This window comes from Stereum hirsutum (assembly GCF_000264905.1).
Source record: "Stereum hirsutum FP-91666 SS1 unplaced genomic scaffold STEHIscaffold_1, whole genome shotgun sequence".
Classification (NCBI taxonomy): domain Eukaryota; kingdom Fungi; phylum Basidiomycota; class Agaricomycetes; order Russulales; family Stereaceae; genus Stereum; species Stereum hirsutum.
This window is the reverse complement of record NW_006763131.1, coordinates 2,810,609-2,835,905: the sequence shown is the minus strand read 5'-3', so window position 1 is coordinate 2,835,905 and position 25,297 is coordinate 2,810,609. Positions and strand designations below refer to the sequence as shown.

Here is a 25,297-nt window from a genome sequence, read left to right as displayed (position 1 = left end):
CTGGAGGTGCAAGAAGTGAATTGGAACTCCGATACCCGCGACGCGTTGTCTGTTCCAGAGAAGGGGGATCAGTAATTACTGACGATCCCCTTTCTATAAGTACTTGAAGTAACTGGATCATCAAAACTGATTTCTTTGTCTTGTCGTCGATTACTGCCGTTTAATAATCTATTCCCCGTATCTTCTCGTGTACTTACTCGTAACATATTAGCACCGACGCTTCGCATGGGCTACACTAACATTCACTCGCCACAACAGCAAATTTCAGAATTCACGAGATGTAAGGCGCAACTGGTATTACAATATGATATCCGCAACAATAGACAAAACACACATAGCGAAAGAAAATCAACCAAAGGTCTGACTGGACCTGGCATTGCGCTTGACCTTCGACAGACGCCACTCATCTGGCTTCTCGTACTGCATCGGCGAATCGTCAGTATGGTGGGTTGAAGGGGAACAGAAAGGAAGTAACATACCTTGTTGTACAAAGGCTCAATCTTCTCCTGCTTCTTCCGCTTACTGATCTTATTCGCATCCGCAACCTTGAAGAATTGAGGGGCGACGTCCACAAGCCACTTCGGTTCGATGGCCGTAACGTTGTGGCAGTACTCTCGAGTGGTGAGAATCAATTCGTGGTAGATGCACCACTCGGGATTACGATTGAACAGGGCTGAGGACGGGTGAATGTAGACCGGAGTCCCTTCAACGAGGGTCTTGTATCCCTCCTGTGGATCTTTCTTCGCGGCATTTCGGAAGAAACCTGAGCATATCGCACGTCGCACACGGTTATAGTCCTTGCCAGCCGATAGGATATCGTGCTTGTATCTGTTCGTGTCATCAGCGAGGGTAGCCTACAGTAAGATGGGAGCGAAAACATACCGGTCCATGATTCCCAAAAGCTGCTTTCTGACATCCTGAGCTCGCCTCATGCTCCTCGCTTGTATGAAGTTCTCGTAACACCACGGGTTGGAGTAGTTCGCACCTTTCCACCCGTTGTACACCGTTAACAGAGTCAAATGGTCTCCCTCAGGCTGATGGAACTTGGCCTTTTTTGAGTCCGCCTGCCCTTGTTTCTCCTTGGGACGATAGAAGACGCTCTGGACGGAAAGCATGGCTACAATGGACAGAATCTCCTCGGAGCACCCCAATTCAACCGATGCGATGAGCATCTTAGCCAGAGGAGGCTCCATAGGGAAATCTGCCATCTTACGGCCTAGACGCGTAAGAAGACCCTCATCGTCGAGAGCTGAAAGGGCGTATAGCGACTCGAGGGCGGTAAGCATGGTTTGCGCCGGAGGAGGGTCCATGAAGTCGAAGCTGAGAAGGTCGTTGATACCCATAGCTTTGAGCATAAGAATAGTGTGTGACAAGTTCGTCCGCTGGATATCGGGAATGGAATTGGGTAACATCTCGTTCCGGTAAGCTGCCTCGGTATAAAGCCGGTAGCATTTGCCTGGTCCGGTACGTCCTGCGCGCCCTGAGCGTTGACGTGCTTGTGCCTGAGAGATGGGCATGACGACGAGCGAGTCCATACCAAGGCGTGGATCGTACGCGTTTTGTTTGGAAAATCCGGGGTCGATAACGTAGTAAATGCCAGGGATGGTAAGACTGGTTTCGGCGACGTTCGTGGCGATGACGACTTTACGCGCGCCAGGGGGTGTCGGTTCAAAGACCCTGGACTGGACTTCAGAAGGCAGAGCAGAGTAGATAGGGAGGATGAGCAGCTCCGGGACTTTCGGGCCCAACGCCTTCATGCGTTCGTATAGGATCTCGCACGCTGTATCGATCTCTTCTTGACCGGTGAGGAAGAGAAGAATGTCGCCTCGAGGCTCAGACAAGTGGATTTGCATGACCGTGATGAGAGAGGCGTCCATGTAGTCGGATTCGGGTTCCTTCGTGTAAAGAATTTCGACGGGGAAGGTTCGACCGGGGATTGTGAAGATGGGACATCCAAAGAAGTACTTGGAGAATTTTTCGGCATCCAGGGTGGCAGAAGTTACGATCAGCTTGAGGTCGGGACGTCGTTTGATTGCCTCTAGAGAATAGGGAATCAAGTTTTAGTCAATGCTGGGAGAAAGATCCGGATGGACATACTTTTTAAAAGACCGAAGAGCACGTCCGTAGAAATTGTCCGTTCGTGAGCCTCATCCAACATGATGATGGAATAGTTGCTTAAATCGGGGTCGATGAGACACTCTCGCTGAAGCATACCGTCCGTCATGTACTTGATACGGGTCTCAGGGCTGGTGCAGTCCTCAAAACGAATGGTGTACCCGACTTCTTGACCCAAACGACACCCGACCTCTTCGGCGACACGTTTTGCGACGGACATGGCGGCGACACGACGAGGCTGGGTGCAACCAATCTTGCCCTTGTCGGCGTAGCCCGCCTCCGCTAGATATTGCGTCATTTGGGTGGTCTTCCCTGACCCGGTGTCACCAACAACGATGAGGACAGGATGCTGTAGAGCATATCAGCAACTACTTTTGAGCAATAGTCGGAGTACTTGTACTCACGTCGTTAACGGCTTGCAACAGAGCATCTCGTAGCTTATAGATAGGCAACGATTTCCTCTGATCTTGAATGCTTAGACTCGTAATCTCTCCGAAAGTCGTCGCTTTGTTGAAAGTCTTGTCCCTCCATCCTTGATTCTGACTAGCTTTCTCGTCCCGAAGCGTGCCACGAAGGTCCTGGGCAAAGACCTTGTCCGACTCCTTCGACATAGGGTCCAACCACGGGGCGTTGAAATCACGGGCTTCCGAATCAGCGAGTTCATTGGCCTCTTGCTGTCGCAGCTCACGGCGTTCCTTCGCCAATGAGGCGCCAGCGAGAGCAGCGCGATTGAGTGAACCGTCGGGCGCCTTGACGATCTTGACGGGGCTGAGGTCGAGCGTGCGCTTGGTTTGTCCGCGAAGGAAAGCTGGTTCGTCCTCACGAATCTCGACATCCAATTCCTCTTCAACTTCCGCACGAACCATCGGATTCGCGAAGTCCTCATCCAGGTCGGGGTACTCCGAAGCGTCGATAATTCCCGAAGAAATGAGTTGCTTGATCTCCCATCGTTCGGGTGACGTGAGGCGTTTCGCAGATCGGACAGGCTCGTCTTTGATATTTAGAGGAACAGCGTTCGCTCCGGAAGATGCCCTGCGTGCCGCTTCCCTTTCCTCCTCGATAAGTTCGGCTTCAGATTTGATACGAAGATGAGGTGTAAGATCGCGACCGGTGGCCTGGTCAACGTCCTTCATGGAGAGCCCGATACGATTGCCGGCGACGCTCATCACTTTGACCTTGACAGGTTGACCACGACTGAGGAGGTCGGATGGAGAATTGATACGAGCACCAGCCTGGATGTTCGTGACATGAACCATACCTAATAAGATCAATTAAAGGCATTCTGTGCCTATAAAACGTAGTCGACGTACCTTCTGCTCTTCCAGCAACACCTTCCAACGTTACGAATGCACCAAAATCCTTCATACCCGACACTTTGCCGTCATAAACCTTGTAAAGCACGGCTCTCTCGTCTACTGCGCCCCTACTATGGCCCCCTCGGTCGTCTCTCCTATCATATGAGCGACCCCTCGGAGGACTGGGGCTACGGCGTCGAGGTGATGGGGAGCGTCGTTGTCGTTTGGGAGATGGTTCGTCGTCGATGGGTCTTGGTCGAGACTTCTTCGAAGTAGACTCGAATTGTGACATCATATCGTCGACCTCCTTCATCAAAGCATCCTTCGAGATACTAGGTTGCCAGTCCTGGTCCGCAAGTGCAAGCCCCGGGAACAGACGTTTCTGCTTGTCCTGTTCATCCACAGCCCCATTGCCCTTCCCCTTCTTCCCCTTCGACTTGGCCGTCTTCTTCTTGTGCTTCGGGTGCATGCTCAAAATGAGTCGGTCCATGTTCTCGATGAAGGATTCGGGGAAGTCGGCACCAACATCCTTGAGCTTTTGCTTGAACTCTGGGAGTGTTTTGCACTGGTCATGGAGGGAGATGACAAACTCGGCAAGAGTCTTGTCGCTTAAGCCTGTGTGATTGTTGATCTCCTGTGTAATTTTGGAGACAAGAGAAAGAAGTTCGAGATTATAGAGATCGTCAGACGCCATGGCTGCGACGAGTGAGGGAGTACGAGAGTGACGGAAGAGAGCAGACAGAACGCGACTGGTGTTGAGTGTGCTTATGCAAGCATGCCGGACCCTGAGGGCCGCCCTTCCGCCACGCTGGTAGCTAGTATGGTGGCGGTAGCCACTTCATGGCAAGCCTTGTGCCGCGGAACCCTTTGCTTAATGGAACACGGATTCGGGGGTTTGGCGGCTTGTTGTTTCATATATAGGACCCCAGGGAGGGTATCTAGAGGATGGTCGGTGCACTTTTTAAAAATTCTCCGGGGGGGTTTTCGTCAGAGAAATTTGGCCGTTTGTCACACCACGTGCGTGTGACATTACCATACTGGGCATGATTTGTCACACGTGTGGTCGTCCGCCACCCCGCCGCTCCGCCACTGTAGCCTGGCAGAGCCTGGCAGTCTTCTGCAACGTCTGTTTGAAGACTGTACAAGCAAATATACAACCGGACTGCACGATGTTCCAGGTATATACATATCATGAGATTTTTTTAGTCAATATATCTCGGGTACTTAGGGTTCCTGGTGTGGGTCTTCACCAGAAATTTGGCCGTTTGATTAGGGTTAGGGTTAGGAAAATCCCCTGACTTCGAAATGGCGGATTTACTCTGGAATGAGGGTCCCTGAGTCCAGAAATCCTATTTTCAGGTCAAGAAGAAATTGGATACGGTGTGACATGAAGTGGCTACCGCCACCATACGCCACCCAGAAGTGATGTTCATCAAATTCATTCCTTCTCAAAACATTGTTCACAGTTAATGCCCCCAAGAAAGGGCATCGTTAAGTCGGGAAACGCGGGTAACTCGTCTAAGCCGAGTGCTTTACCTGCACCGCCTGCAGATGAGAAGGAGAAGCCGCTCTTTCCTCCGGGTTCGAAGTATCCTCTCAGTCTACTCCAAGAAAGGTATGTCTAACATTCATCTCCCTCCACGGGTCCTAGCCAGCCATTACTTTGGTTGACATTATCTCTGTCCAATGTAGTAATCTAAAATATCCTCGCACAGATGTAAGAAGAATAACTGGGAAAAGCCAATAGTTGACACCGTAAGTGGAAAGAAGAATCTCAAGAGGTCACATCTGAACCTCCTCCCGACACATAGCGGAAACGTGATAATGGATGGTCATTCGTCGTCACATTGAGTCAAATTGTGTACAAGAAGGGTACAGGACAAGAGCGTGAATCTGTGCGCCTAGAGCCACACCCGCCCTATACTCGTCCCACAGCGATTGAAGCAAGGCATTGGGGAGCAACTTACGCTCTATATCGGGTTGGTTCTCTTAGCTCTTTCTTTGTGGATATATTCCCATATTTACTCTATTCCGAGTCTCCTAGATATGTAACGGGATACAGCTGAATCGTGTACTCCCTCCTGGACCTCGCGAATATTGGAATGAGCTAGCTGACGAGCACAGGAAAGTCGAAGAGCACCAAAAGTGGATGTATGAGAGCGATCCGTTTGCGGCACGAAAAGCAGTCGATGGACGACAAGCATCAGCTGCGAAGAGAAAAGAGGAAAAAGAGCAGGGTAGCATTCGTCCCTCAGCGACTGCTACGAAGGAATCCATAGAATTTGCGAATGCACCGGAGGTGAAGATGGCCAGCGATCTTCGGGAGCTCGTCGAGAGCTCTATCAAAAAGGTTGCTTCCCCGTCTCACACGATGCTTCGTCACTCACCATTCCCTCTAGGCCATCTTGCTTTATCCCAAAGCAGAAGACGCAGTTCCGCTTGTCCTGACCGAGGACAACTCGCCTGCCATCCTTCAGCAACTTATGGCTATAGGCTTCACACGCCCACAAGCTCGAGATGCTGTAGCTTATCTCTCTCAACCATCCCCCTTGACCTCCAGCCTTCTACAATCAGCCGCACCCCTGCAAGCTTGTGTTGAATACCTCGTCCTGCACGTTCCGGAGTGCGATCTCCCACAACGTTTCTTACCTTCCGCTAACTCGTCCAATTCATTTGTCACCTCTGCACATGGCGGTGGTGACGATATCAAGAAACGCTGGGTCGAAGAACGGGCAGTCAAAGAAGCAGGATGGCCTGTCAAGGCTGTGCGCGAATGCTTGATGGATTCTCGTCTTGTGGAAGATTGGGCACTTCTCACCGCGGCTCTCAACAAACGATTACTAGGAGACGACTGGACTGCAGTCTTCGATCGCGACCTCTCTAGCGATGTGATAGACCTCATCACTCAGGACGACATCGAGTCGATTGGCGCCTCTTATGCAGAAGACTCTGTAACGCTTGTCATGCCAATGTTCGCTGCGCCACTCCAGCTGAACTTTGTCATTCCACCTTCCTTCCCATATAACATATCCACACATCCTCCTCCCATGTATATCACGTCTACATCCATGCCGGCGTACGTCCGCCTCCATTTACTGGCCCACCTCCTCAACGCTTTCAAGAACGGAACTATCCTCCAACTTGGGCTTGGCCTATGTTTAGGAACTATGCAGATCGTCGAGGAGCAATGGGGCACTATAGAAGACCAAGGATTTCCAGATATATCCCTTGTACTGCAGCATCTCATTCCCCAACCCACCAGCCTGCCTTTGGACCAGGGTGTACCAGACACAACCGGGCCCGCTACAGATCGGAACAAGAGGCGAGACGGAGGAAGACAAAGACGTGATATGCGGGACGATGCGAAGATCACAGAGGAGTTCAAAGCCATGCGGAACTCGCATAAATACTCAGAACTATTCTCTCTCCGCAAGAAGCTACCTGCTTTCGCCTCGAAGGACGAGTTCTTGTCTATGTTGGAGAAGTCCCGAGTAGTCGTCGTCGTAGGAGAAACCGGTCAGTGGCATCGTGCTTTGTGATATGAATTGTATCTGATGGATCGAGATGCAGGTTCTGGGAAAACAACACAATGTCAGTTTCAAGCCGTCTTCCTTGCCGGCTGTTTCACTGAGGCTCAAACTCTTCCAGTGCCACAATTTATCTTAGATTCGTTGATTCTCAGTGGCCAAGGTTCCAAGGCAAATATCCTGATCACCCAACCGCGTCGAATATCTGCGATCTCGGTTGCTGCTCGCGTATCAGCGGAGCGCGTCGACGACGGTTCCGTTGGTTATACAGTAGGTTGATCGCAGCATCTGTTCACAGACCGGATTTACTGACTTGTTGTGAACAGATTCGCGGTGAAAGTAAACAAACTGAGAAGACGAAGTTGCTCTTCTGTACAACCGGTGTGGTCCTTCGTAGATTGAGCGTCGGTGACGGGTTGAAGCACGTTACTCATGTCGTTGTGGATGAGGTATGTGTATCGAACAAGCCTATGCGTTCACTGCAGAATATTTATTTAGCTCACAGGTCCACGAACGTTCGGTTGACGGCGACTTTCTACTTCTTGAACTGAAAGAACTGCTTCATACACACCCAACACTGAAGGTCATCCTCATGTCCGCGACAATAAATCAAGAGACGTTTGTGAAGTATTTCAACGGAGCCCCTCTGCTCAGCATACCGGGCATGACGCATCCAGTCACCGATAAGTACGAAATATTGCACCTCTTGTGGCCTACGCATAATGACCGTTGTGTGCGCAGATATCTTGAAGACTATCTGCCATCTTTAAGCTATCGTGCTCCTCCATCGAAAGGTCCTCGAAAGCGGGACGAGGATGAACAAGACGCCCAGGCACAATACATCTCTAGTGGTTTATCTGAACAAAATGCACTCGCGATTCAATCGATAATGCGTTCCGACCGGCTAGACTACGAGGTGATTCGTCCAACAGTGCCCGGTCATCGTCATGCTTACACTGGACATGGATAGCTCATAGCTGCTACCGTCAATCATATCATTGCAACCGCGGAAAGCCAAGGTGGCATCTTGGTATTCCTTCCTGGTGTGCAAGAAATCAGACAATGCATTGAAGCCATCCGCTCGAAAATCTCTTCCGGGATGGCCTCCATATTTCCTCTCCATGCCAATCTCTCCAGTGACGAACAACGCATAGTCTTCGCCCCGACCTCAAAGTGGAAGATTGTAGTGACCACCAACGTGGCGGAGGTAAATTATGCACCGAACCGAGCCTCGAGAACACGACACGCTCATTCACCCTTTGCACCTTATAGACATCTATCACGATTGACGATATCACCTTTGTGGTCGATACTGGAAAGGTTAAAGAAACACAGTACGATCCTGATAGTGGCCTCACCAAACTCATAGAACAATGGGTAACGAAGGCCGCTGCTAAGCAACGCCGTGGACGCGCCGGTCGCACCAAGCCCGGAGTTTGCTACAAACTGTTCACGCGACGGCAAGAGAAAAAGATGGCGGCGTTTCCGAAGCCAGAAATTCTTCGGGTTCCTCTAGAGAGTATATCTCTGTCTGTGAAATCTGCTCGTGAACACGAAGATGTGAAGGTACGGATGTGCAGTCTTTATTTCGAGTCTGGGTCATTTATAATATAGTGTAGGCGTTTCTGAGCCGTGCCATCGACCCTCCGGACGTCGCCGCGATTGACAAGGCGTGGTCAGTACTCGAAGAACTGGGAGCTGTTGACGAGAATGGAGATTTGACGGCCCTAGGCCGCCATATGGTGATTTATTTCTCGATGATAAATGCAAAGCATGCTGAAGCGTATACCAGGCCATGCTACCCGTTGATCTCCGGTTGGGCAAGGTAAGTTTTTAGTCTGGGTATATATGCTTTGCTTGCCGTTGACGCCATAATCAATCACTAGATGTTGATTCTCGGTGCCATCTTCCAGTGCCTTGGTCCTATCCTAACAATCGCCGCGGCTCTCTCCTCCAAACCCATCTTTCTCAACCCTATGGACAAGCGTGATGAGGCCACACATTAAGTTAAATATTGCCGATTTTCCCGGCCGATGTCTAACGAAAACGGTTAACAGGGCACGATCACGTTTCGCGACAGAGAAAAGTGATATCTTGACGGATGTGCATGCATACGACGAATGTATCCGGCTACGCTCGGAAGGCCAATCAGCCCATGCAATTCGGGTTTTCTGCGAGCAGGTAAATCTTCAGATGTGTCCTGCTTTCATGCGGATCAGCATCCATGCTAACGAATCCATTGCTAGAACTTTATCTCCGCCTCCACAATCCGTGACATCACCACACTTCGACACGAACTCTTTTCCTCTCTAACCTCCCTCTCCCTCTTGCCTCCCTCATCTTCCCCAATTACACCCACCCTAAACACGCATAGCAACTCGCCTTCCCTCCTCAAAGCGATCCTACTCGCCGCTCTGTATCCTCGCGTCGCACGCATCGCCCTCCCTCGCGGAGCACTTAAATTTGATCAGGTCGCGGCGGGCACCGTGGCGCGAGAGAACACGGCGAAGGAGTATAGGGCGGCAGATATGAAAGGACAGAGAGTGTGGGTGCATCCGGCGAGTACGATGTTCGCCGAGAGGGCATGGAAAAGCGGGATTGTAAGTTCATTCTGTTTCGCCATGCCCAACATATAGTGATATTCGAGTTTGCAGGTGGTTTCATTCATGAGAGTCGAGACGGGAAAGTTATTCTTACGGGATGTGACAGAGGTATGTGGTCGATCTTTTTTGACCCTTGTTATATGTTATACTGATCATTATCTCCTCACGGCGGCGTCGTAGGTTCCGTTGTATGCGCTCCTGCTCTTCGGAGGGCGTATTACGATTAATCACATTGGCGGCGGGATCGTCGTTGGAGGACAAGAGGGCATCATGAAACTCAAAGCCTGGCCCCGCATCGGCATTCTCGTACAACAACTACGGTGCGCATCTGGAACTTATCTCCCTGAATCATGACCACTGATGTGATGTGTCACCGTCTCCCGTTATCAGACGCCTACTCGACGTTCAGCTCATGCAATTCGTACGAGATGGGACGACGCTAGATGTGGGAAGGAAGAACCCGGTGATTGAGGCCATGTTGGCGCTTTTAGAAGGGGATGGGTTGACCGCCAACTGAAGGTAATGTCCATTGTTCCGGTGGTCAGTCGAAGAAGACACCGATCAAATGCGTGCTTTGCTCTCAGCTCTCATCTGCCGTGTATACCTAATTCTCAAGGACACTTTTGCAACATGCACGCCTGCCCCTCGCCAAACGAGTTGAGCTCAAGCCCTCTGATCCATCCACTTTCAAACGCCGCAGGAGAGGCCTGGTTGCGTTCATCCGAAAATTGATGTGACATCCTATCATTTGTGTCACCTCATGGGGTTCCTTGAACCGCGAGAATTTGCGTGCCCTCTTTACACTGTGCGGATAGACACTCCAACTCGCTCGCAAAGCTAGCGGCGCTATCGTCGAGGCGAGACGTATTATTTACCATGCGTTTTTATTTCAATCTTTTTCGGCCGGGAGATAGTTTGTCTTCGACGCAGATCAGTCACTTTGGCTTTGATGGGCTGCATCAAAGCCGTCCAGCACGACACCGTCGACAATTATCGACATCGTTCTCGTACACACGTCTGAGAAGAACTCATGGTATATCTGTGGTAACATGGGAACTATGTGGCTATTTTCTCTCCAAGGCCCCCCTTCCTCCAAAGTCTGGCTTGGTAAATCCCATTAGGGTGCGTGGCATCTGTCGTATATATGCACGCCGGTGACATCGCTCTCGAGATGCTGGCGAATGAAGTCGTCCGTGTTGGACCGGTGGGACATGCTCGCACTACACAGCAGTTGGCCCCGCCCTTTATAACCCCTAGTATCGTCCCTCCACCCGTGAATCACTTCATATAGCTCCCCTGTCATAATCTGTATCTAGTCCACACCTTCATTTCATCATGCCGCCTCCTAGAAAGTCAGAGCCTCCTCACTTGTTGGAATTCGCTACCAACAGCCTGCGTAACACCACCATCTCCGTCGACAACGACGAACACTTCTACGAGGTCGTCACCAGATTCTGGCACCCTGATACCACAAAGATCTTCAAGCTGGATCCTGACTCAAAGGAGATGAACCTTGTTGCGGAGATAGACCGTTTGAAGAGCAAGCAGCCGAGGATTCGCTTCGGCGGTGAACAGGGAAGGTGGATGGAGGAGAGTGAATTCCTTCGGTGGGATGATCGGAAGCGGTATGCTGGATTTGTCTCCTTTGCTCTATACGAACGGCACGAAGTAAACTAAGGCCGTTAATTATTCTAGTGAAGCAGTTTTCACCGGTGCACAAGGTATCGAATATCGCTGGAAGAGTCACCACCGTCGTCTTCAGGTAAGTTCTCGCCTGTGTGAAGTCACAGCTACGTTAGCGTATTCATTCACACCGTCGTGTCTAAATAGCTCGTGCGCACGGCCGAGGACGACCATACTCCCGTGGCTGACTTCCACGCTCACCGCCGCCACTTCTGGGTGTGGCGTATGTCAAAGGTATGTAGATAGGTGCGAAAGGTGGCGTTAGCATATGCTGACTCGTGGTATGCTAGCACGCTTATCTTGAGGTGAAACCCGAAGCTACTGAAGCCCTGGACTCACTCATCAGTAAGTGTCTTGATACCGAACGGGTCTATTGACGGTGCTTATCCTTGCATAATAGTGAGCTTCCTCTTGGTCCAGAGGCGTCGTCGCGATTCGAGGCCAGCTCTGAGAGTCGAGAGGTCGTGATTTTTCAGCTGTGCACCTGTCTCCGAGTTCGGTTGTCTACTCTTCATTTTATATGACCTTTGGAATCCTCGACGTTATGCCCTCTTACACTCCCGATCGCAGTCGCATGGGAACCTCCCCTGTGAATGACTTGAAGTACAACTTCTAGCGACAACACCTCATGCGTGCGCCCGACAATGCGTATCTGCGTGAGAGCTCCCAAGAAAGCTACGTTGCAACCTCGCCCATTCTCACTATTGAGCTGCCGATACTCTCATCCTGAGCATTGTCTCTGAGAAAAGCTATCGGCCAGTAAGTTTCCCGACCTATGCACGTTTGTGAAGTATCTGTTTTCTGTAACATTCCTAATCTTTACCGAGCTAGTGGACCCCTAGAAACTTCCGGAACGCTCATAAGCTCACGCACGCTAAACTACCTCACTGTTTCCACGCTCTTGTCTCCTCATTCATGACAGCAGTGGCAGCAGGCTCCCTCTCAGTTTTCATTGCTAGCATGTACACCTGTAAATGACCTTCGTCCGCAGACCGACGCAGAGTGTAACGCGGGTAAGTTGCAAAAGCACGTTATCCGCGTCGCGACGCGTGGGAGACTTGATCGGATTGGCTCCCAGCAATCCGGCGCTTCTCCAAAACTGCGTTTCCGTCAATTTGGCCGCCGGGAAGACGCCATAACGCGCGGAGCCGTCTACTTGTCCCGAACCACCAACAGTGAGCACCGACTACCGACGCATCAACGGGCAACATGCCTCTAGGCGGTGTCTCCACATTGCCTTCATCGTTTCATATCTTCTGCAGCATGCTTCAGCTTGCTTTTTGATGCTGGAAGGACCCTCGGATCGCCCAGTCGGTGACGTGGAAGTCACTCGCCGTCGGACGCCATACCGTCGATAATACAAACATCATAGTCTCGATCGGAATCGTACATCTTCCTCACGCCTCGGACAACGATATGTTGATATCACGATGAAATTTTAACCGAGCGGGCTCCTCGATAAGGATTTCTTCTTCTGTCCACGGCACACGATGGTCGCAGCCGGTTTCTCCGTGAGTTGTCATTTTCTCCCTCTTGATGGACAGACACTCGCTGGAGATTACCCTCTTGCAACATGTCGGCCCAGACTCTAAAAATGTCTCGGAGCGAGATCGAAGTGGAGGAGTGACATCTGGGGTAGGTGGAGGCAAATGGAGAGCAGAATGAACCAGTCGGGCCAAACCGACCGTGACCACAACGGAACAGGAAAATGAGGGTTCGGGCATTCCTCGCGTTCCGGTTTGACTTGCATGGCGGTGGCACTTGGCGGGGCCAATTCGAACTCGACTAGACCGACTGTGCGGGAAAACCGATAACGCAAGCACTTTTGCATTGCGTACGGCGCTGTCATCATCGCCCTCGCTAGTCTTTCACATTTTAGACCGTCTTGCCCGCCGCATATCTATAAAAGCAGCCCCACAGTCTTTTCCCTTTTCACCTTTCGCCCCAAGGTCCTTTTTCTTGCCTCCCGCCGCTCGCGCCTTTCTCTCCCGCGCCGCGCCCTTTAGTCCACCCTATCTACAACAGCTACTCCCTCCACGGCCTCTGTCGGTCTCGCCATCACAAGAGATTGAAACAATATCCACTATCGCACCCATAATCTAAACACAAGATGCGCTATTCTTTCTGCCTCGCCACTCTCCTCGCCCTCTGCACCCTCGCTTCCGCCGTCCCCGGCCCCGTCATCGCCCGTGACGGCGTCGAAGCCCGCGCACCGCAGCCTTCAAAGCGTGCCTTTGCAGGAATGACACCGTCAAAGCGCAGCCTCCCGTCAAAGCGCGCGACTCCCTCCAAACGTGCTACTCCATCCAAACGCGCCACACCTTCCAAGCGTGCCTCGCCCTCGCAGACACCTGTGAAGCGCGCCTCGCCCTCGCAGACACCTGTGAAGCGTGCGCCCGCCCCGTCCCCGAAGAAGCGATCGTTGAGCGAGCAGTCCCCGATGGGCTCGGATCTCTCGAAGAAGCTCTGCCCCTCCGAGCTCTCTGTCTGCCCTCTCTCGACTTCGCATCCTAACACTCTCGATGAATTGCTCAGCAACGGGTTCGAGTGCGTCGATTTCCAGACGGATCTCGAGAGCTGCGGTGGATGCGGGATTTTGGAGCCTTCGTGCGTACCTTTATCTTTCCTTATCTGTGCCTTTGTGTGCTGACTGTCGCACTCCCCTTCAACGTCATGTTCTGTTCTGTAGCCACAACTGTATGGAGATCCCTGGTGTACAGAGCGTTTCTTGCGTCATCGGAGGCTGCCAGGTCAACACCTGCGAGTCCGGTTGGGTCGTCTCTGCGGCCGGCAACTCTTGCGAGCGCCTCGATTAGATTCAGACCCAGCATCAGGTCGAAAAGTTAGACGTTTCGACACTACTAGAGTCAGATTCTGACAGACAATACCCGCCATTCCTTTTATGTTTCGTTCGGTCTTCGCTGCCGGCCCTTCGGAACTCTGGAGTAGAGTAGGTGAGGAGACCGCCGTGCGCTGAGACCGGAGATGATGGACTTTTGACGAGTATGAGGGTGGGCGTGTAGGCTCGGACGTCGGTTCTTTTCATTTTCTTCCTCCTTTCGCCGTTGGTTTCTTGGACGAGAGGGGAGGAAAGGGAGAACACGACGGGCTTTTCACGCCATAGACTTTTGACTTTGACTATTGGTCTTTCAGCTCCAATTTTATTCTTATTCTTTTCCCATTCACACAGACTATATTACGCCTATCCTTTCACCACTTCTACCCATCCCCTTTGATACTTTTCACGTACGCCTCTGATTTCCAGTCCACTAACACCTCGGCGGGACATGTCGTTGGAGAAGACGGACCGTGTAGCTCTGCATTCATTGTATTACAGAACATACAGTACGGACGTGATCTTTTTCTTCTGGTTCGCATCGCCGACAGGGTGGCTTGATGAGCTGTGTAATCTGATTCAGACATTTCTTTTACTCCAGCTGCGACCGATATTCCGGTCCCCTTCGAACGTGTGGCCCAGTCAGTCCACGCAATATTGACACGGCCTAAACTGGCATGGTAAGGACCCTCATGAATGTTGTTGATGTTCGAGGAGTCATGCTATGGAGTCATTGTGTGTTATGGGTGAGGTTCTCAAGCTGAGGACGGCCAGGGTGAGCACTCATCACATCTCGCAATGGATTAGAGTTAGACGCCCAGGTGCCACCGCAACAGGGCGTCTACTTATGTACATTGGTCGAAAAACCGACCGGAATCGCACGATTCAGAATTAATTGTTCCACTCCATCAATTGTCCCAGTGCGGGCCCCGACGAGGACTAGTAGTACTCATATTTTATCATGTCAGATCGCGGGGCATTGTGGGATCCTTCAGGGGAGTGTAAGCACGTGTCAGCGCTGAGGGTGCGAGTCTGCCCGATGCATGTTGAGAGGAGTATCGATATCTATGCAGTAAATGAGCAGTGCCTACCGGTTCAGCGTATGCTTGCACAAGAGGATAAGTAATAGAACGCCAAGGCCCGAACGCAACAATAGCGGTCTTCAAGAACGTGGCGAATACGGGGAATGCCGAGGAGTGAATGGAGTGAAGACTGTGAAGCGCTGGTACGAAAGCGGGATCTCGAAGTCGTACCATGTTCAATGATGCGCTCCTCTTCTGCTTTCCTGTTGCGTTCTCTGACTCTCGCCGCCCGCGACACCCAGGCGCCATCGTTCCACATTCTGGCAGCACCACCAACTTCGCTAAGGACAAAACCGGGCTGCTCGCGACATCCATTGTCTTCGCCCGTTGTCTTCGCCCGCTGACGCATCCCCGCTGCCTCAGCGGTCCTCCGGCTTGCTGTCGTTGTCGACCGGCAAAGACACTGTCACCATCGATTGTCAATCGCTTTTAGACAGGTTATCCGGCAATTTTTCTGTCGGCTTTTCTTCTTCGTCTCAGCGCTCAGGATTTCTGGACCCGCAAACCCTCTCCGCTGTTACGATCTCGGATCACTCTGTGCTCGCCTTGGTCTATCCCTGCACTCAGTGAAGCCCACACAATTGGGTTGGTATATGGAGCAGAATCCCTGTTCTTTGAATTCCAACTCGCGCCACTTCCAGCCTTGGCATACTTTGTTGCTCGATCTCGCGTCAAGCCCTTCACCACAAGGAATATCTCAGGCGTATTTCCTTCAAGCTCGACTCTCACCATATCCTCAGTCGCAGCACGTATGTCTAGCGTTACTCAGACTGTTCATGCATCTGAGTCCCCGCTGTCGCGTGCGGTCATCGTCGCTGCTGCGTTTACCGTTGGCGTTGCTGGTTTCATGACGGTACGTAAGGTCCCCTAATATCAACTGTTACATCGCCGTCTCACACAGCATGTCTCGAACAGAGCATGGTCATGGGTTGGTTGTACTGGGTCATTCCCTCCCTTCGTCCATCCGTTCCCCAACCTTCCCCTGCACGACCACGTCCTGCTATCAAACCCATCCCTCAGCCCAAGGCGAAGCGACAGCATGCCCGCCCGCCGCCTCTTCTGCTTCTCCCATTTAAACCAACGGAGTCGGTAGAACTTGATCTGTCAACGGTGGCCGAGTCCCACGCACCTTCCGTCACCTTTCCACCCTCGTTCGAAGTCATCCGCCCCAAACCCCCTCGTCCGCTTTCCTTCTCCGAACCTTCCGCGCTCCCGACCCCTCCCCCTTCACGTGGATCCAGCATTCTCTGCGCGAAGGCCAAGGCTCGGAAAGCCAAGACGTTTCTTGCGCGCAATGACCCGCCCTCACCCACAGCCGTGTACAGATCCATATCCACGGATGTCACGTCGCCACTCTCGCTCCCATCTGATGAGACCTTGATATCCGAAGGAACTCCAGCAGCAACAGCCACACCCTCTTGTTCGACTTCGATGGCGCACAGGAGGCCTCACATAGGGTTTTTTGGTAGGCGCCCTTCGACCGCGCCTGGGCCGTCGAGGCCGTCCCAGAAGAGATCACACAGTACGGGTGCAATGGGGCGATCTCATGCAGAAGCTGGCAGTGTGGACGAGTTTGGTGAGATTTTGGACGATGTAGGGAAACCGGTAGGGCGGAGCGCGACCACCGGGGGAGTTTCACGGAAAGGAAAGATGAAGGATAGTGCGCATGGCAAGGCAACGAGCGAGAGTGGTAAAAGCAGAGGGCGGTTCGCTGGGTTTTCACTGAGGCCGTCGACGTCGGTACGGACGCCACGCATTGTCACGGGAGCACTACATCTGGTTTCGTCGCCCGAAACGATGGAGAGCGATCTACCTTCAACCGTTACACCTTCGACTTCCCTGAGCACTGCTGTCAGTGACGCCGCCCACACACCTGCACACAAGTCGGTATCTACCCCTCCGAACTCAAACCTTTCTCCTTCGTCACGGCGTCGTCGATTTTCTTCTTTGTTCGGTTCACGACATTCGATATCGATACCACCGTCATCTCTAGCGTCGTCGACTTCACCGGTTGGGGCCCCCATACCACGCACAAAACCATACGAGGCACCTTATAACGTCCCGACACCTATCGCGGGTGGTGATGTGACGGGACTCTGGACCAGGAGAAAGCGAGCGTCGGCGCCCTCTGCCCCGGCTGGCCACCCTTTGACGAGTGCAGAGAAGCGGTCGATCGATGGGGGGAACGGTGAGAAGGAACAGAGTCAGAGAAGAGAGAGCCTACCGGCGGTCGGTTCTGCCTCTGCTCCTGTTCCTTCTGTTGTTCAGTGATTTGATTTCTGGTCTCCACCTTAATGACTGATATCTAGTGGTTCCCTCTGATTTTTTCTCTATCCTGGTTTTTCTCTATCGACTCCGTCTCGTCTCGCATATCCCTCATCGCATACGTAATTATACTCAGCATCTGTATACCTCTTGTAAATGCATCTCTTCATCTGTCTTTCAGCATCCTTAACGGTACACCCTACACGACTAATCTTCGTCCTAGCCCTCACGTCCTATTGAGCAGTCATCTCCTGTCTAGTTCTTACGCACATAACGTCCTCCTTCCTAATGGTCCCTTTTCTCATCGTCGGTGTCGATCTGATGGGTCGCCAGTTGCATGTTGTATCCTTATCCATGTCCATATTCTCAGACACATCTCCACCCTCGCATCTTACACTCAACATTTCACGAATCATCCCACTCCCCACTCTGTCGTATACCTTGCTTTGTCGTGTCATACCATGTTCATCCGTCCTCGTTCGTCTCTGTCCTGACTCCTCCAGCTCACGAAACTCTCATCGTATCATTCGGCCGAGGCTGCATCTTTCGCTAATGATGGCATAGGGTATATAGTGGTTCGGTAATGTGAGATTGGCCGTACTCATATGTGTCTCGATACCATGCAACTCAAAGTATGTCTGTCAAATTTAAAGGCTTGTGGCAAAGAGTGTGGCCCGAGTGTGGCCCGCCGCCGCTGCCAACCGGGATCGTGCGGGCCGGAGGCTCAGGAAGTGCCACTATGACGGCGCCACTCCTTGCTCTCAACTTGAACTGCCAGTGATCCTTCCGAGGTGACCAGGTCATATCCGTCTCCAGTTTGCTTGGAACCCTGCACTTCTCTGTCATCGGCCTTTGTACTAGATATTATTCTATACAGGAATTTGAGCGTCCTGTTATCTTCGTTTTTGCGACGCCGGAAACTTCTAAGTATCTGAGCTCGGTCCGTTTTGTCTTCCAGGAGCATGTGATGTCCTCGATGCGATACAGATTCTGGATATCGAGTATGATTACGGGTCTCCGAGCATCGAGCATCGAGCGGACGGTGGACATATAAACTTGCCGTTTGAATACTGTGGATCTTGGCACCGGTACCCCCATCCTCTTCGCATCAAGGCGACCTACCATATCCACATTCGAAGCCGACCTGTTGCGATACTACTGGCTCTGAACCGCTGGTATGACCGTCCAATCCATCGAGATTCACCAGAACTGGGAGTGGAAGCAGCGAGACAAGTCCGTCCAGTCTGTTCTCGAAGAGCTTTCCACCACAAAGAGCGAAGACGGTTCAGACGATGCTCAGGGGTTGAAGTGGCGCGCTGTTACGGCTTTTCCGTCGGAGGTACATGTGGAGTTGCTCAAGGCGGGAATGATCCCGGATCCGTACGTCGAGTTCAACGAGCATAAAGTACAATGTGCGTCTCTTTTTTCCCATCGCGATGTGAGGTTGAGCTTGACACGAGAGAGGTGGCGTTCTGACGTCGTTGTCCGGATTTTTGGGCACTAATAGGGGTAGGAATGGAGGAATGGTTGTACAAGACGACGTTCAGTGTGGCGAAGGATGAGAATCTTGAGCTGGACGCTGAGTTGGTGTTCGAGGGGTTGGATACGTTCGCAGACGTCTACCTCGTCAGTCAATCTCCAAATCTCTAACAACAACACATACTGACCCCAGCCCAGAATGGAGAACAAATACTGTCTGCAGACAACATGTTCAGGACTTACCGCGTAAGCCTACATTTCCATAGCTCATGTCTTGAGTTGGTTGAGAAGATGCTCCCCACTATCAGGTCCCTATCAAGAATGCAGGCCTCTTGCTTTGGGGATCTGGCCAGACGAATACACTGCTTCTGCATTTCAAGTCGGCATACGCCATCGGGAAGGCGCTGGAGGCAAAGTACGGGAGGGTACGCGCTGGATCATGCAACCTGGGAGATCCAAGCCGTGTATATGTACGCAAGGCTCAGTACGGGTGGCGGTATGTCAATCCATTTAGCGTCCCAGACAGCCGATTTTTATGGCCGAAAGCTTATTTGTGTAATACAGATGGGACTGGGTGAGTCGTGATTGAACACCATCCAAAAGGTCAAGCAAACTAATTGACCTGCCTGCACGCGCACATACGTACCCTATCGTACCTCCAGGGCCCGGAACTGATGACTGCTGGTCTGTCATGGATATATTTTGTTCCTCCCGATATGCTCTCATCTTGATGGTTGAACAGGCCCCTACCGCTCGATACATCTTCTCACTTACGCCAAGTCCACCGTCCGCCTAAGCTCAATTCACGCACAGGCCCTCGTATCAGCCACCCTCAAGCCCTCATTCGTCTTGGATCTCGCGCTTGCAGGCGTCGACGCCACGTCTTTGAAATCTGTGCCGCGCGCCAGCGTTACACTCAAAGACCTGAGCGGAAATGTGATACGTACAGCCGAAGTCGATCTGAAGATCGATTCTATCCAGGGCGGCGATGGTGAAGGGGGCGTGGCCCAGGTGGTGAAAGTCGTTGAGTGGAACTTCGAAGATGCAGAAGTACAACTATGGTGGCCTGTTGGATATGGAAGTCAACATTTGTACACGGTAGAAGTGACCTTGTTGGATCAGGTTAGTTTTCGATATTCTTCTTGTCGAAATCATTTTCTGACTATCTTACATATAGGCGGATGCTATCTTGGATTCGAAATCTCACCGATTGGGTTTCCGTCGCGTCGAGTTGATACAAGAACCCCTCGAGGAGGCGGACCAGTACGGCAAGGGAACGACTTTCTTGTTCCAAATCAACGGAGTACGGATGTTCATGGGTGGTATGTGCCAAACCTCGACACCTTTCTACCGATGTCGCATCTATCGTGTTCTTCTCACTTTTTGACCGTTTGGCTCAGGCTCGAATTGGATCCCCGCGGACAACTTCTTGACCACGATCACGGCTGAGAGGTATCGTGCGTGGTTGACGCTGCTAAGAGACGGAAATCAGAACATGGTTCGGCTATGGGGTGGAGGTATCTACGAGCCTGATGTCTTCTATGACATTTGTGACGGTGAGTGCTTTTCCGGGCTCCGTTATTTGCCTGCATATTTAAATTTGTTCTTTGTATTACAGAGCTCGGGCTGCTCGTCTGGCAGGACTTTCAGTTTGCATGTGGCGTCTATCCTGCATACTCCGAGTTCGTAGAGAGTGTCAAGAAGGAGGCAGAAGACAATGTGCTACGACTGAGGCATCATCCATCTGTCGCCATCTTCTGCGGCAATAACGAAGGTGCGCACCATAGACCACATAATCTCCTGATAACTGTTTCTTGACACGGTTTCTGACTGACGTCTATTGTCGATAACTAGATTACCAGATGGTTCTCCAGTGGGGCGGTATCGATCAGCTGCCAGCACGAGTGCTCTACGAAGATGTCCTACCTTCTACCGTAGAGCGCCTTACGTCCTCCTCGTCTTCCGATGCGCAGCCTATCCCATACCACCGCGGCTCTCCCTATGGTGGAAAAGGTTGGGATACGTCTGATCCTACTATCGGAGACGTTCATCAGTGGAATGTGTGGGGTGGCAAGGAGAGGCCGTGGCAGGAGTATGAAAGTATGGGTGGACGATTCGTCAGGCAAGCATCCAAGATTTCGCATTTCTGTATGCTCATTTCACTAACATGTTCATTACCATCTAGTGAGTTCGGTATGCCCGGAATGCCCGACCTGCGGACGGTACACTACTGGATGGGCTCTCTCCGGGACGATCCCAAGCAGAATTTCGCACAATCGAAGATTATGGCACAACATTGCCGGGCAGGAATGTTTGAGAGGCGCTTTGCGATACCTATGAATGAGATGTTCAGGCTGACAGCTGACCTCGAAACGTGAGTGGTATACTCCCTCTTATATCGGGTTTATTTGGTTAATAACACTTTTTCTTGATCCTATATAGGCATGTGTACCAGACCCAGCTGATGCAGAGCGAAGCCGTGAGCTATGCGTATCGGGTTTGGAGGCGAGAGTGGAGAGGCAAGGGTAAAGAATATGTACGTGTTCTTATCTTCATTATGGGCGAGGTGACCTCTCGCACTGATGCACCCGGTAGAACGCAGGTGTTCTGGTATGGCAGAGTAATGATACATGGCCGGTGACGTCTTGGGCCATCGCAGATTATTTTGTGAGCGTCCTCGTAGATGGTATACCTGAATCTATCGTTAACCTCAGATTGCGTAGTTGCGACCCAAACCAGTCTATTACACCATCGCTAGGGAGCTGAATCCAATCACAATCGGGATATACAGGACGGTCTGTCTGCTGCTTGTGATATATATTTGATCGACCTCATATCCTTCCAGGTCGAAAGAAATCGCGAGAATGACCGGCCGAAGCAGGTGGGCAGACGTCTTTTTCCAACTAACTTCGGTCGTAACTGATTTCCTTCCGAAGAACTACGAGTTCGGAGCGTTCCAAACACAGTCGGCCACGCTCGCTATATGGGGTACCAACAGTACACTCCAGAAGCGTGATCTGATCCTTGAGCTACATGCATACGATCTCTGCTCTTCATGGGAAAAGCAATCCGCCCAGCCGATATCCCTTCTTCCTAATCAATCCACGGAATTGGGCGACCACCCTGTACCCAGCCCAAATCCGAGTGACCCTTCATCTACTTCATCAATCGTCGTCCATGCAAGGCTCCTGGATAAAGAGACATCGACCGTTGTCGCACGATACACCGATTGGCCACAGCCATTCAAACATCTTGACCTTCCGAGCGTAGAGAAGGTGGGACTACGGCTATCGATAAAAGATGGAGATCACATATATATCAGCGTCGAGAAGCCGGTGAAGGGTCTGGTTCTGAGCATCGAAGAACTGGATGGAGAGGGAGAAGTCAAGTGGAGTGATAATGCGTTGGATGTGGTGCCGCAGGATGACCGTGTGGTCGTGGCACGAGGTCTCGCTGGGAGAAAGGTTAGGGCAGCTTGGCTTGGAAAGGAGAAGGCCAGTGTAGTTTAGCAGGATGGGGCTATGTAACCGGAGAAATAAGCATGTTGCGGCACTGTGTCTTTCATGATGACACCCTCGCTGCTAATAATAAGCGTTTGAATCTGACTGCACTTGGACTTCAGCCTCATTGAGGTATAATGGCTGTCATGAAGGACGCACGGCGGTACGGATTGCGGCTTCCGTGCTCAGAGCAATGTTATTGTATGTTCTGCGTACAACTAGATCGAGCACCCTCCGTCAAACAACAAAGGACCAGCCACAAATGTAATCCGACGCTCTGAAGATTAGATTAGATCAACAAAGTCTCGCGTTTCAGATTGGGCGCTTAAGCCCCTGAAATGGACATCGGGGCCGTCATGGATGCCGAGCAACAGGGGCTTGCGTCTGCCACGGAACGGACATGAGTGGATTGGAAGGAAACGGACGGACCCACATCCTCATTTCTGCATGAGTGCGTTAATTGGTAAATATATCCAGTGCGCAACCATCCGAGAGCAAGTCAATTGCAAAACAACGGTGTAGGTTCGTCGGATTTCTCAGTGGGCCGTGGTGGACGTAGATAGTATAGGATTTCCTTGATCCACTTCCACGAATATCGTGGTAAGTACGTACCTTTGAAGGCAGGGGTTCAAATATAGATATATAAGGAGGTGTGTTTGTCCACCTGTCCTTTAGATCTCGCACCGACATCGTCTTAGCCCCTATCTCTTCGCTATACCACTAGACTCACCCATACACACATCCGACGCCGTATCCGACATGGCTACTGTCACTCTTGGTGGAACTGCAGCTGGCACTACCGTCTACAAGATTGGTGTATGTTTGATCCCACTACTGTCCCGGCTCATGGTGACTGGTCTCGAGAATGTCGCTGATACTTTCTGAATCAAATACAGCATGGACTTATGATGATGACGTTCGTGTTTTCATGCTCTGTCCTACTGTGTACTTCGCGGCGGCCATCGGATTTTCCTCTCTGGCGAAGTCGAACCGCCGTGGAATAAACATGGACGATGGGCCTCATCGCCTGCATGGTATTGCTCATGTTCGTTTTTTTCCTCCGCAGATGGATCCCCACTCCTGTCCCAGACGAACAATGTTTTGAGTCTATGAAAGCTGGCATGGACAAATTACCTCCTGGGGTGAAGATGGTGCTCAACAGTGGTACATACCCCTCCGTCACCTTGCCGTTAGTATTGGATACTGAAATGATGTGGTTGGTGATCTGTTCTACAGCGGAGTTCTATGGTTTCAACCCTCCCGAGGCCAACCTAGAGCTCATTGCGCGTTTCTTCGAGAAGTACCCCGAGTACGTTGAAAAAGCGTTTTTGGTCGTTAAGGTGTGCCTCGGTTCTTCTCCGTCTGGTAGTCAGTATCTGACCACTGGCATGTCCATCGGCGTCGGCATATCCACATCATATTCTAGGGTGGAGTGAAGGTTGGTGTTGGGGTGAACCTGTCGTCAGTCTCATTCTATTCTGTTTATCAATCGCGTCGCATTCACAACCTCGTACACTGAATAATCTTCTTTCCCCTAACTTAGTCCCGAAGGCCTGCGTGCCTCAGTCGAGAACTGTCTTGCCAAACTCCGCGGTACACACGCGATCGATGTTTTCGAGCCCGCGAGGATGGAACAGTCGAAATTCCCACTCGAAGATGTGATGCGTACTTTGAAGGCCCTGAAGGAGGAGGGCCTCTTCAAGGACGTCGGGTTGTCGGAAGTTGGAGGAGAGACGATCAGGAGAGCGAGCAAGGTCAGTGATTTCGTGGAACATGTATGGCTTGTGATATAGTCTAATGGGCTATGAGGCTATGCGCTAGATCCTTCCCATTGTGACTTGCGAGATCGAAGTCAGCTTGTGGAGCTATGAAGAGGAAACTAAGAATGGTATGCTTCAACGACGGCTAATCTGGCTATATCTTGCTCCTGGTCGCTGAGCAACTCTCTCTTGTAGTCATTGCAGCCTGCAAGGAGAACAACGTCGCCATCCTTGCTTACTCGCCTCTCGGCAGAGGTTTCTTGACTGGCAAAATCACAAAGAATGATGATCTCGAGGGTGAGCACAGCTGACCACATATACAATCGCGGCTCCACTGACTGTCCGCTCGTACATTTCTCGCAATACGTGCTCGTGCGATGTAGAGGGAGATATCCGCAAACGCTACACCCGCTTCAGCGATGAGGTAAAACTTCTTCTTCCCCTATCTGACCACTGCCCTCCATCGATCTATGCTAAATATGCGTGTATCTGAACCAACAGGTGATGAAGAATAATGCCGCCGTGGTCGACGCGCTCAAAGCCCTTGCCGCCAAAAAAGGGTGCACGTCTGCTCAGCTTTGCATCGCTTGGGTGTCCTCCCTTGGGCAGCATATCATTCCCATCCCGGGCTCTTCGTACGTCTTTCACACATCTTTGCTATTTCTATTTCGAGACGGTGTCTTACCCCCTTTGCCCGTTTGACTCCTCCAATTGATTTTTGACTCTGACAACGTTCCATTTCAATGAATCTAGGAAGGCGGAACGTACGCTCGAGAATATGGTCGGTGGTGAGATAGTTCTCAGCGCTGAAGACTTGAAGGAGATCGATGCTCTCTTGGCAAAGCATCCTGTGCAAGGGTCCCGGTACATCGATGGTGTGCCATCGCAGGTATTGCACCTCTGGGGTTGAGGAACTCGGGAAAGTATCGTCAGACGACGCGTAGGAGTATGAATCTGTATACTGTAACTGACTGGTCACGATGAATGAAATTTCTGGGGCCTGTGAATCTGATACCTTGAAAATCCCACTGGCCATACCTGTCCTCCAATGTAGAGAACTTTCCAAATGTGAGAAGCGCGCCATTCTCTTCAGGTCGAGCTACTTCAGGCTTGGTGTCTATAAAGAATAAACATCGTTTGATCTGGTTGCAC

At 51.4% G+C, this 25,297-nt stretch overlaps 7 protein-coding genes across 7 annotated transcripts; 6 read left to right on the top strand and 1 right to left on the bottom strand.

Moving 5' to 3' along the window:
- Positions 1 to 348: 348 nt before the first annotated feature.
- On the bottom strand, positions 349 to 4,104 carry STEHIDRAFT_46901 (P-loop containing nucleoside triphosphate hydrolase protein; the record flags this gene model as incomplete). The annotated part of the gene is made up of 6 exons (XM_007297962.1): positions 349 to 420; positions 480 to 828; positions 883 to 2,038; positions 2,098 to 2,464; positions 2,520 to 3,373; positions 3,426 to 4,104. 6 exons carry the CDS (start codon positions 4,102 to 4,104, stop codon positions 349 to 351), a joined length of 3,477 nt encoding a protein of 1,158 aa, XP_007298024.1.
- A 775-nt stretch (positions 4,105 to 4,879) lies between these two features.
- Positions 4,880 to 10,443, top strand: STEHIDRAFT_143953 (P-loop containing nucleoside triphosphate hydrolase protein; the record flags this gene model as incomplete). Its single annotated transcript, XM_007298920.1, has 21 exons — positions 4,880 to 5,025; positions 5,126 to 5,165; positions 5,222 to 5,389; positions 5,455 to 5,760; positions 5,810 to 6,926; positions 6,981 to 7,001; positions 7,059 to 7,207; positions 7,264 to 7,386; positions 7,443 to 7,624; positions 7,679 to 7,853; positions 7,908 to 8,144; positions 8,210 to 8,503; positions 8,557 to 8,679; positions 8,730 to 8,762; positions 8,824 to 8,939; positions 8,995 to 9,118; positions 9,184 to 9,537; positions 9,592 to 9,648; positions 9,721 to 9,860; positions 9,931 to 10,059; positions 10,125 to 10,443. The coding sequence occupies 20 exons, from the start codon at positions 4,880 to 4,882 to the stop codon at positions 10,055 to 10,057; spliced, it is 4,032 nt and encodes a 1,343-aa protein (XP_007298982.1). The 3' UTR covers positions 10,058 to 10,059; positions 10,125 to 10,443.
- Positions 10,444 to 10,459: 16 nt separating this feature from the next.
- On the top strand, positions 10,460 to 11,691 carry STEHIDRAFT_164879 (uncharacterized protein; the record flags this gene model as incomplete). The annotated part of the gene is made up of 5 exons (XM_007298919.1): positions 10,460 to 11,165; positions 11,236 to 11,302; positions 11,371 to 11,457; positions 11,514 to 11,568; positions 11,624 to 11,691. Exons 1-5 carry the CDS (start codon positions 10,876 to 10,878, stop codon positions 11,689 to 11,691), a joined length of 567 nt encoding a protein of 188 aa, XP_007298981.1. The 5' UTR covers positions 10,460 to 10,875.
- Positions 11,692 to 13,663: 1,972 nt separating this feature from the next.
- STEHIDRAFT_46142 (uncharacterized protein) lies at positions 13,664 to 14,039 on the top strand (the record flags this gene model as incomplete). The annotated part of the gene is made up of 2 exons (XM_007297903.1): positions 13,664 to 13,830; positions 13,913 to 14,039. 2 exons carry the CDS (start codon positions 13,664 to 13,666, stop codon positions 14,037 to 14,039), a joined length of 294 nt encoding a protein of 97 aa, XP_007297965.1.
- A 1,276-nt stretch (positions 14,040 to 15,315) lies between these two features.
- STEHIDRAFT_136436 (uncharacterized protein) lies at positions 15,316 to 17,873 on the top strand. The gene is made up of 2 exons (XM_007298918.1): positions 15,316 to 15,994; positions 16,057 to 17,873. The coding sequence occupies exons 1-2, from the start codon at positions 15,893 to 15,895 to the stop codon at positions 17,410 to 17,412; spliced, it is 1,458 nt and encodes a 485-aa protein (XP_007298980.1). The 5' UTR covers positions 15,316 to 15,892; the 3' UTR covers positions 17,413 to 17,873.
- A 710-nt stretch (positions 17,874 to 18,583) lies between these two features.
- STEHIDRAFT_151945 (glycoside hydrolase) lies at positions 18,584 to 22,394 on the top strand (the record flags this gene model as incomplete). The annotated part of the gene is made up of 17 exons (XM_007298917.1): positions 18,584 to 18,818; positions 18,914 to 19,032; positions 19,084 to 19,131; positions 19,194 to 19,381; positions 19,450 to 19,459; positions 19,548 to 19,569; positions 19,628 to 20,007; positions 20,063 to 20,207; positions 20,286 to 20,441; positions 20,504 to 20,659; positions 20,740 to 20,977; positions 21,071 to 21,259; positions 21,328 to 21,421; positions 21,481 to 21,552; positions 21,609 to 21,680; positions 21,731 to 21,766; positions 21,822 to 22,394. 17 exons carry the CDS (start codon positions 18,584 to 18,586, stop codon positions 22,392 to 22,394), a joined length of 2,733 nt encoding a protein of 910 aa, XP_007298979.1.
- An 881-nt stretch (positions 22,395 to 23,275) lies between these two features.
- On the top strand, positions 23,276 to 25,055 carry STEHIDRAFT_45880 (Aldo/keto reductase; the record flags this gene model as incomplete). The annotated part of the gene is made up of 9 exons (XM_007297879.1): positions 23,276 to 23,301; positions 23,452 to 23,549; positions 23,622 to 23,757; positions 23,929 to 24,139; positions 24,207 to 24,273; positions 24,341 to 24,442; positions 24,529 to 24,569; positions 24,647 to 24,780; positions 24,899 to 25,055. Coding segments are annotated over 9 exons (972 nt in total), but the record flags the coding sequence as incomplete, so codon positions are not given.
- Positions 25,056 to 25,297: the final 242 nt, after the last annotated feature.

What these genes read in the sequence shown, in the direction of transcription:
- STEHIDRAFT_136436 (XM_007298918.1), top strand. Translation starts at nt 15,893, where the DNA reads ATGTCTAGCGTTACTCAGACTGTTCATGCATCTGAGTCCCCGCTGTCG. An exon ending in GCGTTGCTGGTTTCATGACG is followed by an intron (nt 15,995 to 16,056) that starts GTACGTAAGGTC and finishes TGTCTCGAACAG; the next exon opens with AGCATGGTCATGGGTTGGTT.